The sequence below is a fragment of the Leptosomus discolor genome, chromosome 8 (genome assembly GCF_034619465.1).
Source record: "Leptosomus discolor isolate bLepDis1 chromosome 8, bLepDis1.hap2, whole genome shotgun sequence".
NCBI lineage: Eukaryota > Metazoa > Chordata > Aves > Leptosomiformes > Leptosomidae > Leptosomus > Leptosomus discolor.
In genome coordinates, this window is record NC_141398.1 from 36929106 (window position 1) to 36944163 (window position 15058).

The window sequence follows — 15058 nt, forward strand, 5'->3', positions numbered from 1 at the left end:
AACATATAGCTTGCATAACGAACTATGCCATCTTCTTTTAATATTTCTGCCTTCATTGAAAAACAAGTAAGATCACACTTCCCTAGTTATTTATATTATAATAAGTAAAGTTCTACCAACTACTCTCTGTGCTGCTCCAGAAGCTTCTGTGTAGTTTAGATGCATAAACCTTTTGTTTTCTTTGATAGATGAGCTGTCACATTCACTGTGCTTTGCAATATCATCTACTTGCTTCAGTAAGACTGTTTGCTTCATTGGGCTTTGGCATTTGTTTAAAAAAAGTTTGGTTGGTTGTTTTTTTTTGAGGTGATTATTCTTTAAAAATGAGAAAAAGAAAATATAACGTGTTCTAGAAACTTTAATAAAACTGCAGAGTAATATTGGGTTTGGGTTTCTGTACCATTGTGAATTGAGGAAAAGACATAAAAGCTTTTCTACCCAGTCTTTGATTTGTTAGTTTAGTTATGTTAAATGTGCAAGAGCTGATGAAGAATGTAAATTCTATGGTATCAGTCTTGTCATTATGATTTTGAATACTTTTAGTCTATTTTGCTATGAAATTTAGCTCAGCAAATTGGATATCTGCAAAAGAAAGAAAGTGATAGCACTTGCCGAAAGGTTTAGGTTTTGATTAAAACCTTCCACTATTTTCCTTCCACTGTAACCTGCTAAAGCAGATGCTGTTTTAGGTATCGTACTTGCTTGTTTGAAATAGAGGGAAACAATTGGGAGGCTTCCTGGTAGTGCCCTGTCTCGGTGCAGCTGAACTGACAGGATGTGCCATTCATTCTGTGACTTCCTTCTGAGCAGAAACCATCAACTCTTTTTATATCATACGGGATTCTCATTTTTGAGGTGGTGAACAAATACATAGTATGGATGAAACTAGCAATCTGTTTCACTCATCCAGGTTTCTGAAGACAAAAAGGTAGTGTGACAGTCCTACTTGCCTATTGTGTGTGCCTCTCTATGCTTTAATTCTTTTTCAAGGTTTTGTTAGCATAAAGTATGATTGAGACAGAGAGTTATTTAAAGTAGCAGTGTGCTGTTACAATAAATCACCTTTTTAAGGGAACTTCCCAGTATGTGTTTTTAATACATACTGCAAAGAGAAGCATTAATTTACTTCTGAAAAAAAAAAATAATTTCATTTGAGGTGAGCTTAATGATGAGAAATTAGAGCACCACAGAGAAAATGAAAAAGTGTGTATTTTCCTGCACATGAGAATTAATCATGCAGGATTTAGCACTGCTATGTGGTTGGCTGGCTTTAAGTCATTAAGCCATCACTCTAGCTGTTAATTAAAGGTACATTTTACCTTAAAGTGGATCTCTGTTGAACGTGGACAAACAGCACTCTGAAGCTCCACAAAGTCTCTTCAGGTTTACACTGATGGCTGCTGCAGCAACAGTAACAGTTCTCATCTTTGAAAGCACTTAACCATTCCCTGCATGTTTCCAACCATGGAACTCCCATCAGTCTGTGGGGGACAGAAGGTGCAGGATACCTCGAGGAAATCAGTGTGATGCTGTCGATGCTCAATGCGTCACTGAATCAGCAATGTTCTGGTGAAACGCTTGCAGAGACTCAGATGTTGTACTTGGGCTCACGGCTCCATGCAGACTGAGCAATAAGCAATTTACCTAATGTAGATGCCGATGCTTTACACTTTACCCAATGTAAAGGTAGTCCTACTTTAATATTGGAAGCAGGTTGTGATAGGGATACCAGTTTTCTTATCATGAAGTGTTTCAGCAACCCAGCTTAGGGTATCTGTACTGGGAATTACTGTTTTTATCAGAGAAATGCAAAAAATGATCCTCTGCAAAGAGACTCTTTCTTGAGTACACCACGTATATCCAGGTTGTATGTCATACCTTGGAGAGAAACATATGTACTTGTTAAATGAGTAGGAGTGTTCTTGATATTTCTGTGTTTAAAAGTGAAAATCAGGTAGCTAGTATTTGGTGTTGTGTGATTCCTTGTTTGTGCTCCGACTCGAGGGAAGAGGTTCAAAAAGCTCAGCTGGAGCTTTGAACTGTGAAATACACTATTGTATTGTGGTGTTATCTGAACATCACTTTTTTTCCAAGAACTCCTGTTAGCCTGTCCTCACTTTTAATGAAAGATGTGGCAAGTTTTTGAAGGTGTGGAGGTGTTTTTGGTATGGCTTGGTTTGGTTTTTAAAAGATTAGGCTTAATACATAGCCACAAGGGAGGGGATATCACTTAGCTAGCTAGGGTTGTCTGTTTTATGAGGTTGGAAGCAGTAGAGGCATCCCACACCTACCACAGCTGGGAACAGCTAGGGCCGAGCATGTGACACTCATGGCTAGTTCTCCTATCAGCAAATCACGGTTTGCAGTCAGTCTGGTTTCTATCCACTTCTAAGGGTGGCCTGAGCTAATGCCCATTTGTTGTTTGGTAACGTGGAAGGAATTTTTCCCATATGACAAAACAGATTTTTGCCCTCCATCTGGCAGCCCAAAGATTTGATTTTAAGGTTCAAATTACATTGGCCAGAATTGTGTGGGCTTCTAACTGCTCCAGTGTGACCCCCGTTTATCCTAATGATAGGATGAAGACCTGAGCAGAAGTCATGAGATATTACATGGGGCAGGGGTTGCTGCTAAGCTTGCCCATCATATGGCTTCATTCCATCTCCCCCACTTCATGTACAGCTGAGGGGGAGGCATTGCCTTCCAGGCAGTGTCCTTGGGGAGGTTTGCAATCACACGTCCTACGCGTTCTTCGGTTTTTACAGCCCCATTACTCATGGGGGGGCAGGAAGCCGGGGGGAAGGTTCCCTGTTCATTAGTTTTAACAAAACTGTTACAGACTTTCCAGCCTCGATCATACTGTGTCATCATTGCCATGCCTGCATCGCTAGATCACATGTGTTCCTGAACTGCACTGCAGCAGAGGAATTTATAAAATGGACTGCAACCACTTGATTTTTAGCCAGACCGTGCTGATGGTGGCACCACTGGGCTTCTGATAGACAACAGTCAGCGGACACCCCTCATGACATATCCCAGACTAACGTCTGCCACAAGGCGAAGGAGTTTTGAGGGAGTGCCACTTTGTCATGTTTCCATAAGGACAAGGGTTTCTTTGGGCTTCACTGCTGGCAGAGAACAAAATCCTTTTGCTAGGGAGCAAGTTATTCAGATCATCGTGACTCAAGCACAAGGCAGAATTCAAATACTTTAGGTTAGGGGAAAGAATCACTGTCTGAACAGCTTGCTGGTACTGACATAAAGATGTACAGATCATTGTCTGTGATTCTCTGTGGTTGCGCGTGGTGTCGTTACAAACAGAAGGATTGATTTTCTGGTTAGGTGGTTGAATTTGTGTATTGTAATTGCTAGGATAAAATATACTGACTAGATAAAAGTCTTTCTGGCAATGTGCCTTGTGTTCTGATGTACTCCAGCTGCTAAGAACTGGAAAAAATTATTCCCTATGTGATCAGTATCCTAAAGGGTATTTCACATACATTGTTAGATTCCAAATGTAGATGACTTTTATTTTTTGTAAAGTCAGCTTAGACCAAATTGCGCTACTCCTTGACCTTTACATTCCTACATGAAATGTCATTTTCGCACAGTGCTTCCCTTCATTCGTGGACATATTATTAGATTCCAGGGGACAGGGGAAAAAGGCAATCAGCTGTTTCAGTCATGATTAAAGACAGAAATTTTCTTTCACAGTTGTGTTGTATAATTTCAAAAAGTTGTTCATTTATTGTTTCCAGATGGAAGTAAAGTTCTATGTTGCATTTTTCCTTCTGACTGAAATATGTAATTGTGTCTAGTATCGCAAAGCACTTCGTAAAAAAAAAATAATTCTATATATATATGTATAAAACAACAGGAAACAGATGTTAAGCTTAGAATGTTCAGACACTGTAAAGTACAATTATGCATTAGCCCATGACATCCTTCAAGTTCTCTATGGGATATTAACTAATAGTTTTATTAAGTGATGAAATCTAGTATTCTGTGTGCAATCTGTGGTGTGGGAAAATCTGTCAGCATCGACTAAGTATGACTGTTCAGCACATCGCTGCGGTTTAATCCAACCTATGTGATAAAGTGCTTCAGTGTAGCTTTAGGTGTAGGGAGGATAAAAAGTAGAGACTGGAAGAATCTTACCTTAAAGCTCTGGTTAGAATGTGGTATCTTTATCTGAACATTTACAAAGTTTGGAATATTTATTTATCCAGATTTCTGACATAATCATGCAAAACTTTTGTTTAGTCTGTTATTCTGTTTCCTTCTGAACTGCTCACTCCCAGTTTCTGGTATATTTTAGGTACAGAAAGTAAGCAAAGAAAGGACTTCGCAGTAGAAAGAGTTGTTTGCGACCTCCACTTCTCTAGAAGGAGCTTTAAGAGTCCAGAATGTTCCTGAGACCTGTGACCACAGCAGCTAGGCTGTGTTAGGGCTTCCAGATAACGTAACACGTTGGATGTGCATTTCTGATACATGTGCCAAGCAATTTGTTTTCTGAAGAATGCAAGTTCTTTGATATTAAGGAACTGATGTGCATCTTTATAAACAAAGTGATGCAGTGGAGTGGTCAATACTGTTTTTGCACTTATGCTCATGGCTCTTGCTGCATACAGGGACCTGTAGTGGCAGTTGAAAGGTTCCGTTAATTAACGCCAGGCATTTTCTTTCCTGTTACTATAGAACCAAGGGAAATTACTTTGAATGGCAACAGTTGCGTTCTTAATCCTGACAGATACCGACAGCAGTGATTGCAGAAGCTGTATTGTTTCTTTTTTTGTTTTTTTTAAATGGGGGATAACTAGAAGAAGCAGCTCTGACTGGAGTCTTGTTTAACCCTGGCTGCCAAACACTGTCGAATTAATTGCTTTTGCAGGAAGAGTAGCTGAAAGCTCCCTCTTGGCCACGTCCCGCTGAAGGAGATCAAATGTGAGACCAGCAGGATCGTGCACCTCACCGTCAGATAAGGAACTAGTGTGTTTGGGGGTGGCTGGGTGGTTTTTTGAGATCCTTTAGACAGGAAAGCACCATTTAGATTTTGGGATTTGGTTTTCACTTTTCATACTTTGCAGCATAATTTTCATTTTTTAAGGCAGAGAAGAGACAAAGACAAATTAAACCAACATTTGCACATAGCTAGAGAATTTCCTCAGTTGTGACTTTAAAACCCAAAACTTTCTGGTAAAGCGAGGTCATTTCTCCTCCTTTCCTATGCATGGTCTCTTTAACACAGGTAAATACAAGGTAGTTATGCTTTTTTTTTATTAGTTCCTGCTGGCCTGCAGTGTGTGCTTAGCTTTGTACACAATTTAAAAGTAGCTACTATTGTGGAAGGAATCAATCCCAATTTTAAGGTTAAAAAGCAAGCCTTAAAAAGGTGTTGTTTAGTATGAAAGCAAAGGGGAAGGAGCAGAATCTTAGATTTTTAAATGTAATATTCCCAGTGTTTGGGATAGAAACCTGTTTTTTTCCTATCAAATGATTCTAAGCCTTACAAAAGCTGGAATAAAATAACACTTTTGTAACTAGAAATTCTAATAAATAGTTTATTACCTTGAAAAAGAATTCACAAAGTAATCACATATTGAAGAGGCTGTTGTTATTCAGAAGATGCCAAAATTGAGAGGAGTGAGAAAGAATTTTTTTTCTATGTTTTAGCGTGAGTTATTTTTAAGAACTTGGCAGATTCAGAAACATGTTATGAAACTTGACTTTTATTGATTTCTTATATCACAAATATTTTTTTGAAGATTGAATGAAGTGCTTTGAACTAAGAGATAAGCAGGATAATAGGCTTGTGGTACATAGCTTAGGTTCCATTTCTTATATTTTAGAAACATTTTATTACTGATAAGTGAAAAAAAATCACAGATGACTACTACGATGCTTCGTGTAAGCTATGTTTACAGCATTTTCTAAAGCTTAAAAGAGAAGGAGAGTTTTCCTGAATTTGTTACCCTCTTACAGAACTTGTTCTATGCCTTTTCATTTTGAAAATATATTCTAGCTGAAGATCTAAAATTGTTAAGGGCATAGGCAAACAATTCTGTTTGAAATAGGCACATAAAATTTGTATGGGTGCATGGTGGCCTTTTCTTTACTCTCTTATTCATGAAGCCAGCTGCCTCCAGCTTCCACTGAGAGCCAGGTTCACTGCACACAGCCTTTCCGTGCATCAGATTGTATGCCCTCCATTATCCATATGGTTATTACTATGAGGTTTCATTTACATACCTGAGCGAGAGTAGCTATTCCACTGAATAACTGCTTCTCTTAGACATTTACATAGTAGGATCTTGGACAGAAACTCTGAAAACTGCTTTCAGAAATTATTTGAGAGAGCTCAGGGTTTGTACGCATATGTTTCTCAGATGAAAGGTGTGTGTTGAGAGAGTGTTTCTTTCTTCTTGCTCTAAAAATCAGTCCTTTTAAAAGGTGGGTACCTGAAAGTTAAAAGGCATGAGGGTGTTTACCTTCTCTTTGAACAATCTAGGCCAACCTTGTAGAAATACAGAGGGAAAATCTTAGTGCATGACTAATACTGCTGATTAATGATCTGGAAAGAATTTGTAAATACTTGCAACTTAACAACTAAATCTGTCAGCAGTGTGTGTTGTCATATAGAATATCTATGCTGTCAAAGAAAACAGGAGGAATGGTCTGAGCGAGGCTGACCAGAGCGTGGAGAATGCAGATGGCAGAAGAGCAGGCAGTGCAGCGTTCAGTCCTGGGATGTGTACTGTGTGCTCGCTGCCTGGGGAGAAGGGAAAACCTGGTTGTGTGTGTAGTGTGGTTCTTTGTCCAAGTTCACTTATATTTTCCAGGCTAAAGATTAACAGGCCGTATTGTACCGTGATGCACGCAATCCATATGCTGTTTTATCTCAACTTTTAAGAATACTTAAACTTTCTTGATAGGCTGTATGTCCTTAATTGTGTAAACAATAAAAATTAAAGAAATGTGACCGCCATTTTCTGTTCTTCATCTCGTGTTCCATCACCTTGCCAAGCCTCAATCAGGGGTTTGATTTGACTTTGGTTTAGGGGTTTGTTTGCATTTTGCTATTACCTTTACTTCGTTTTCTTTCTGACCTTTTGTCTTTGTACAAAATGTGTAATGTCCTGTCTCTTTTCTAGCTGTCACTCTGCTTTTAGCTGCCCCAAATGAATTCTGTCCATTTTATAGCCAAACACTTTTAAATCCTGGAGTCTTATCTCTGAAATAACACAGGTAACACATTTCAGACCAGTATTGGAGCAGGTTTGCAAATGGCCAAATTTACCTTAATTAGCAGATTGCCAACTTTAAGGATACTCCAGTTAGAGGCATTCCCCTATTGGTGTCTTAGAACTCACTTGACCCTGATAAGAAAGCAGCTAACCCTTTCCATCTTCTGAAATTGAAACCAGCCACTGTCTGAAAGCACCCCCTTTCACAACACTTCACCTCTAAAATTTTCTCTTAATTGGATAGCCAATACTACATAGGGAATGTCTCAAAGGAAATGCAATCCCATAGCTTTCTTCTTATTTTCTTTAAAAAGAAGATTGCTTCCAAATATTTTCACCTGTCCCTATTGTTTCAAACTTTGGCCACTGCAACTCAGTATTGTTTGGGTTTTGGAAGTGTTGCTACTGATACTTACCCCATGTATTAATTGAAAGGAGTTTTGTGTATTGTTTTCATAATGCTTTAAAGCTTTTTTTTTTTTTTTTTTTTTTAATAACTCCTAGGAAATGGCAAAGATACTCAATCATCCAAGAGTCTATGCTTTTCTGCACATACCAGTCCAGTCAGCCTCTGACAGTGTGCTCATGGACATGAAAAGAGAATACTGTGTGGCAGACTTCAAACAAGTAGTGGATTTCCTTAAGGAAAAGTAAGTCTACTAATATTTGAGAAAATAAGTGTTGGGTTTTTTGCAACGTCAAGAACATGTGGCTGAAAAGACAATTACTTGCAACTTTGTAATTAAGGTATGAAGAAGAATGAGCTTCTTTAAGCTTTCAAAGTCTTTGCGTTTTCTGTAAGCCCCTTTATGTGGTGTGCCCCTTTGCTTGAGCTTTTATAAGCATCTTCAATCTCCACATGACATGCTTTTAATTTGTCAATATATTCCTAATCTTTTTCAAATAATATATTAAATTATTTTTTGTACGTGAACTACTATATATAGACTACTTGAAGCTGAAGTTATTGAAGTCTTCTTTAATGTGGGTTTTAAGCATTGTATACTCTGTGTACTGGAGATGATCCAGCTCCAGCAAACGTGAATGGGTTGGTTTGTTCTGAGTTTTTTTAATAAGTATTTTATGTCCTATAGCTGATGTACATTTACATCAATATAGTAATACTGTAATCTTAATATCCATAATCTTGCTTATGCAAATGATAATTTCTAGGATGATTTCAAAATTAGTTCCCTTCACAACAGAGCTAATTGTGAGAAATAGGAGTGTATTGGGTGTGTATTAGGTTGACCTGAAGGTGGAAGTTACATTCACCTGCAAAGCTTCTGTAACAACAAGTAATAATTTAATATCCAAGGAAGTCTTTTCTTAGCTTTTAAAATTTAGTAGTGACATATTTTGATGGATATTTCTACACTGATTGTCGTGAAAATAGGTCTCTGGAGAATTATTTCTGTCACCTTGTTTGGGTGCTTCCTTTCTTTAAGTTTTTTTTTGTTGTTTGTGTGCTTGTTTTAACGAATTAAGGGTGGTGGAGTTGTACCTTTGACTCTTTAAATGGCATTAAAATGCTTGTACATAAAAGAATCACATTTTCATAATCATTTTCATAATCAATTTTTCATGATCAGTGAAAAATCCAGCAGTCTACCTCTGTAAAACATGTCGTGCAAGAGCTGCTTGGAAATTGTGATATGTAAGAAAGAAAAGCAAACTGTGACACAATAGAATCTATTTTGCAAACTGTATGTGTAGTTTGTAGGACAGTCCTATGCACCTAGGAAAACTGATGGAAATGGAGCTGCTTGTCTTCATGCAGGTTGATTGGGCTTTAATTTTACACCCTAAACTAAGCACGTAAATTCTTGGCACTTAATTTCCATGTGACTGTGGGTCAGTGTTGGTTTTTACTTAACAGCTAGATTGTATTCCCACGTATCTGCAGTGGGAACTGTGTCAGTTTATATCTTAGGTGACTTGAAGCTGATTCATTATTCTCTTCAGTAGTTTTGGTATTGGCAACTATTATCATAACAACAGCTGGATTTTCGATAACCTAGTAGAGTTGGCACATGTTGGGGCATATGGGAATTTATTAAATCATTCAGCTCTTGCACACAGAAAAGAGTGAATTAGTTAATATCCAAATTTAAAACAGCTGGTCACTGAATGTACAGTAATCTATGGCATACGTCTTTTTCCACAGGCTTTTTTGTAGTGATCTTAACAAGGAAGAAATAATGGGTTTGATGTCCTAATTTTAAATAATAATAAACTTTATTTATCCTGCTTATTAAGAAACTACCAAATTGTCTAGTAGTTCCTGTTAGAAAACAGTCTCCAAATATTAAGGTGGAAAATTCCTTATACCATATGGCCACAGGATGAGGAAGCTATGCAAGGCAGAGAAAATGTTTTGGATGTTTGAACATGTGCACATCTGTAAAATTAATATTATTTTTTTCTTTTTCACTTAAGAGCATAGTGTCTTCATTTGTAGCCTCTCCTTTTATGGCAGCAGCCAGCTATTACATTCCCATATAGATATTCCCATAAAGATCTCAGCCCAGAGTTTGCCAGGACTCAACATTACTGCAGACAGCTCCAAAGCCTAGAGCCAGCACAGCTAAAATTAAATATGTGTTTGAACTACTTTAATAGCCAAAAGGGATTATTTCCATCTTCTGTTCATCAAAAAGGAAAAATAAAAACAAAAGTAGAACTCCCCATATCTCCATTCTCTATTGCTAGGGCCATAACGTCATCTAGAAGCTTCCTACGCAAAACGTACAGGGTCTTATCGGTAGATTCCAAATGGCGCCTTTGTCTCCAAAACATGACACCTGCTCTGATAGAGTCTTCACCTAAAATTTTATGGAACCAATAACTGTATCGGCTGACCTGCTGAAGAAGTAAAGCCACACACCAAGAAATTACATAGTTATCAGTTTAAGTTCTTAATAACTTGAGTTCAAACATCTAAGCAAATAAAAATGAAGTACAGCAAGTAGAAAATGAAAGGAAAAAGGGAAAGACTGAGCCATGTCATTTTTTTACTTTTGGGACCCCAAAGACACCAAGTGATTCCTGAATCTTTCTTTTCTCAGTCCGCCCAACAAAACACTCTGGGGCTTTTTTCTTCCAGAAGAAGGAGCAAATGCCTTTCCTTCCTCTGGAGAGCCAGGAGTGATTGCAGAGGTATCTCCTTCTGACAGTGGGGGTTTATTTATATCCTGCTGAGCACAGAGTGCCTTTTAGAGAAGCTAGAGTTCTCCAAAGCAATTACTTTTTTGTGTTGAAACTCACTTTTTAAAAGAATGGAGCGTTCTAGACCTTCTGAAACTGTGAAGTTAGGCATGTCACTTTTCTGTTCTCTTTGAAGACTCTTTCTTCAAGCAGGAACCCTAGAAATGCACTTTTGAAATAAGTATTTTTGTTCTAGTGCAGTCTTTTGATAGGCAACATTTTTTTTTTTTTTTGGATCCACTCTCCCCAGCCAGGTGACAACATTTTTGGCTTATTATGAAGATCAATAGCAAAATGTAAATCCAGAAACACAAATGCATTAGACTGAAAAACTGAACTACAGAAGTCTTGTTTTATACTTTTTTTTTAGAAATTCCCTCTTTGGTGTTTTGTGCTTCTTTGCACTGAAATTTCAATAAAGTCAAGTATTCAGAAAAATAGTGTTATGCAGTTGATAGGTCAGTAGCTGATCTACAGATCGTAGAGTCACAGAATCACAGAATGGTTTGGGCTCGAAGGGGCCTTAAAGACCATCCAGTTGCAACCCCTTGCCATGGGCAGGGACACCTTCCACTAGACCAGGTTGCTCAAGGCTCCATCCAACCTGGCCTTGAACACTGCCAGGGATGGACCATCCACAGCTTCCTTAGGCAACCTGTGCCAGTGTCTCGCCACCCTCAGGATGAAGAATTTCTTCCTAGTATCTAATCTAAATCTCCCCTCTTTCAGTTTGAAACCTTTACCCCTCGCCCTATCACTGCCCACCCTGATCAAGCATCCCTCCCCACCTTTTCTGTAGCCCCCTTTAAGTGCTGGAAGGCTGCTGTAAGGTCTCCCTGGAGCCTTCTCTTCTCCAGGCTGAACAACCCCAACTCTCTCAGCCTGTCCTCACAGGGGAGCTGCTCCAGCCCCCTGAGCAGCTTCATGGTCCTAATCTCATATATGTATATCTATATTTATTGAATATTTATTTTAAAACTATTCTAGAGAGCAACAGCATAAAGGAAAGGAGGATGTGCTGATTAATTTAGAAGGTGACCCTGTACAACTTGTACATAGTCTGTAGGAACTAAGGACTAGTGCCCTAGTCTGTAGTCTTCAGGGACTAACACAGTACTCTGGAGGGACTATTCGCAAGACTGATTCTTGGATGAAAATAATTTCCATGTGTTTGCCACTAAATACAGGATCTTTAGAAGTTGCTGCTTAGTAAATTTAATCCAGAGATCAATATCAGAAAGTCTTTTAATTGTGGCATCATTATATCAAAATGTGAATTGTTTTTCAAGTGATCTCAACTTTCAAGGTTCAACATAAATTACATTTCTGAAAGGTGATGTTTGTAGTTGCAAAAAGAGCAAGACTGCTTTAATTATCTCAAAGTTTTGAAACTTAATCCCCTGAAATTTACTTTTGCTGATAAAAGCAAACAATCGGAATATATTTTAGTTAAAGAAACCTGAGATCTGAATGTCACACTCTGTAATTGCTTGAATAATCTGCAATGTGAATATTTTACCCATTAAAAAATCTTTAGACTGGTAATGTGTTTTCCAAATGTCTTGTTTGTTGTTGTTGACCATACTATATTCTCTTACCTTCCCGGTTTGTTGAAGCAATTATGATGTTCATCAAAGTTTATATTAACCTTTCCCTATTATTGCTGTTTGAGAAGATAAGAGAATTGTAAAACCAAAATCTAGATAAATAAAACAGGTAGGAAAATTTAGAACTAGGCCGAAACACTATAACTTCTCTTTTGGGAAATGGCATAATGCTGAGGAAAAGCTGGGTTTGCCTCGCAGTTTGTTTTTGTTTGTGTTCAGAGATAAAGTGTAATATGAATTGTGGGTGGCTGCTGCTGTTCACTTGAGATTGTTTCATAATTCGTATTGGAAGCGTCTGAGCTTTCCAATGTCATCTGAAAGCCAGCAAACTTGGGCTGCCAGAGGGGAGAGCTGCAGCTGTGTCAGGCAGAAAGTTCTGGGGGGTTTTGCACTCTTTTTCTTTTCTCCATTAAAATCAGACCTACTAATAAGCCTGTCCTAGCCTCCCTTTTTTGGTGGTAATTGACTGTCGGTTTTTCAGCATATGTAGATACATAATTGTGTGCAGTTGGAGAAAGAAAGCAAAGGACCAAAAGTAAATGAGTGCAGTAGAAAACAAATAGCAAACTTGGAAGATTAGTCACTCAGGTGTAAACTCAAATCTTGGCTGCCCAGCGATTACAGTCAACTGCTGAACGTCTGAAGAAACTGGAGGAGTTGTCCAAATTGAGAGAAGGGACAGCTGGCTTCAGGGAGGCTCCCTTCTTCTCTGCTCCTTTAGAAGGAGTTAAGCCAAGAAGCGGGAGCTTCAGCAGCATCCTAGGCCACCTCATAATTCTGTTTTTAAGGATTTTGGAGGATTCAGCAGTGACTGTCTTGTGTTTCTTTTGATCCACCCTGACTTGTGTCTCATTTGCTACAGTGGCAGCCAGGCTGCATCTGCTTGGATGTTTAGACAGGCTGCTTTGGGGGGGAAATAGTGTACCGGGCAGCAAAGTGGGCTCAGCTACTGTCTCCTCCCAGTCACGCTGTAGATCCAGGTTAGTCTTAGTTTTTACAGCAGTATTTGTGTGTCCAAATCAGACTTTTCATAGTCCGCTTTCTCAGTATAACTTGTCCAGTATGTTGCAGTATGGCTGCACTTGCCTTTCTGAGCAATTTCACAAGCAGTAATTTGTTTCCCAGGTTCTAATCTTCTGTTGTGACCTTTTTCTTATTCTGGGCATCGTAACACATACCGTAACAGCTTATGTGGGCAGTCCGCTGTTTGTCACGGTCTCTCTTTGTCACTCTTGTGCAAGTATCTTGCCACCCAGAAGTCTTCTGCTTGAGAATTTTCTCTGTTTTCTAATAGCTAATTTTTGAACAGGGAAGAAATATCTTCCCAAAAGCTTGTTTCTAAATACTGTTATTTGGATGATCAAGAAAATGCCAAACACTGTAAATAATTTGTAACTGTAAATAACTTTCTTCTGAAAGATGTCCATAGAGTGAGGCCATGTTAAAAGATAAACGGCTAAAGGAGTCATCATTTGCATCTATTCCAGACAACATACAGGTTTGAAACTACCCCAGGCCTTGTGGGAGTAGTATTGTCTTTATCGTACTATGCCAGTTATTGAAACTAAATTTGAAGGCAACAAATAGAATAAAGTAACGATTTACTATTTTTATATACCTTTTTCTACTCACTTTCAAAATGAAGGTAGTTACAAAGCAGACTATAAGAGCTTCATCACTTTTTTTATAGCGTGAATGTGTTTCGTTTTCTTTCTGAAAATATGCTTTTGTTTCTCAGAGAGAGACATCATTGAGCTCATTTTGCAGATGTGCAAATCGTGGCCCTAACAAACCGTGACAAGTCTTTCAGATTTAGGGGGTTTTTAATGGGTTTTAGTACATCTGTTCTGTCAGTCTGACTAGTGCAAATGCAGATGTCATCTGTTTGAAATCTTTATGACGTTTTCTGCTAAGAAATTGCTGAGTGTATTTGGAACTTATCTGTAATTTTATACCTCAGTCTCTGGACTCTTCTCTTTACTCTATCCTTTGACTGCAGTTGCAGTCTGAGCTAATCACTTTACCAAATGGCTCTCTCTTTTTTGGTGTTTTAAATGAATTGAGTGTTTGTAAAAAGTATTGAATTAGCACCAAAAACTAAAGTGTAGGCTTTTTTCACCAAACAGACACAGCACAAAAGTAGATTCAGGTTTGTGTCTAGACTTCACCCCAGTGATCAGTGATGTGGTCTTTGATGGACTACAAGCTCCTTTTATCACAGGATTAGTTCTCTTTAGGTGTCATGAAATTTAGTTTTGGGCTTACATAAAGCAGTTGCTAAATTTATAAGTCTTCCTGCCTTGCATTTGATTCAGAAGGTCATGTAAAGAGATGTAAGTAGGTGAGAGGTTTCAGAGGTGCTGAACACTTGCAGATCCATTAATTTCATTAGTATATTTTGAATATTTAGTGTTCAGCTACCGAAATGTAAAAAATATGTTTTCCCTTGGTACTGACTGGGGAGAGACAAACATTAGGCATTCCAGGATGGCTTTTTTTTTTTTTTTTTTTACTGTAACATTACTCCAACCAAGCTGAATGTCATTTTAGGAGGGCAATCTTTCCATTTTGGCTTGTATAGTACTACTTTGCCTTTTTCTTAGCAAATGCTACTGTACTCTTATTTTCTAGCGAGGAGATTTCCTGGAGAGGGAATGGAAGGAGGGAAGGAAGGTCACTTACAAATATCTGCATCTTTTTAATCTCCTGTCTTCACTGTTCTACAGATTGTTGAATCAGATTTCAGTTAGTTCACGGAGAGACCTCTTGCTGCTACAGTTTGCATAATTAGATCTGTTGTCACTTTATAAATTACTAGTCACCATTTTATAGCATAGCGTTTCATGCCAAATGTATCAACAATATTAGAGTTTTCTGGGTTGTAGGTTCTTGGTTACTCTGTTGCTTGTATGCCAGGAGTGCATGCTTTTTTCTGCTTTTGGTGGTCTCGTGCCTTTTAAAGTAAAGACTATTAAACTCTTTCTGTAACAGTGCTGGGGA

The 15058-nt window shown here is 38.3% G+C and overlaps 1 protein-coding gene across 1 annotated transcript in view; it reads left to right on the forward strand.

The window, feature by feature from the left end:
- Positions 1-15058, forward strand: part of CDKAL1 (CDKAL1 threonylcarbamoyladenosine tRNA methylthiotransferase) — a 416090-nt gene that overhangs the window by 262784 nt on the left and 138248 nt on the right. The window contains exon 10 of the mRNA XM_086469156.1: positions 7749-7894. Within this exon, the coding sequence (XP_086325282.1) occupies positions 7749-7894 (146 nt within the window). The remainder of the gene's footprint in view (positions 1-7748; positions 7895-15058) is intronic.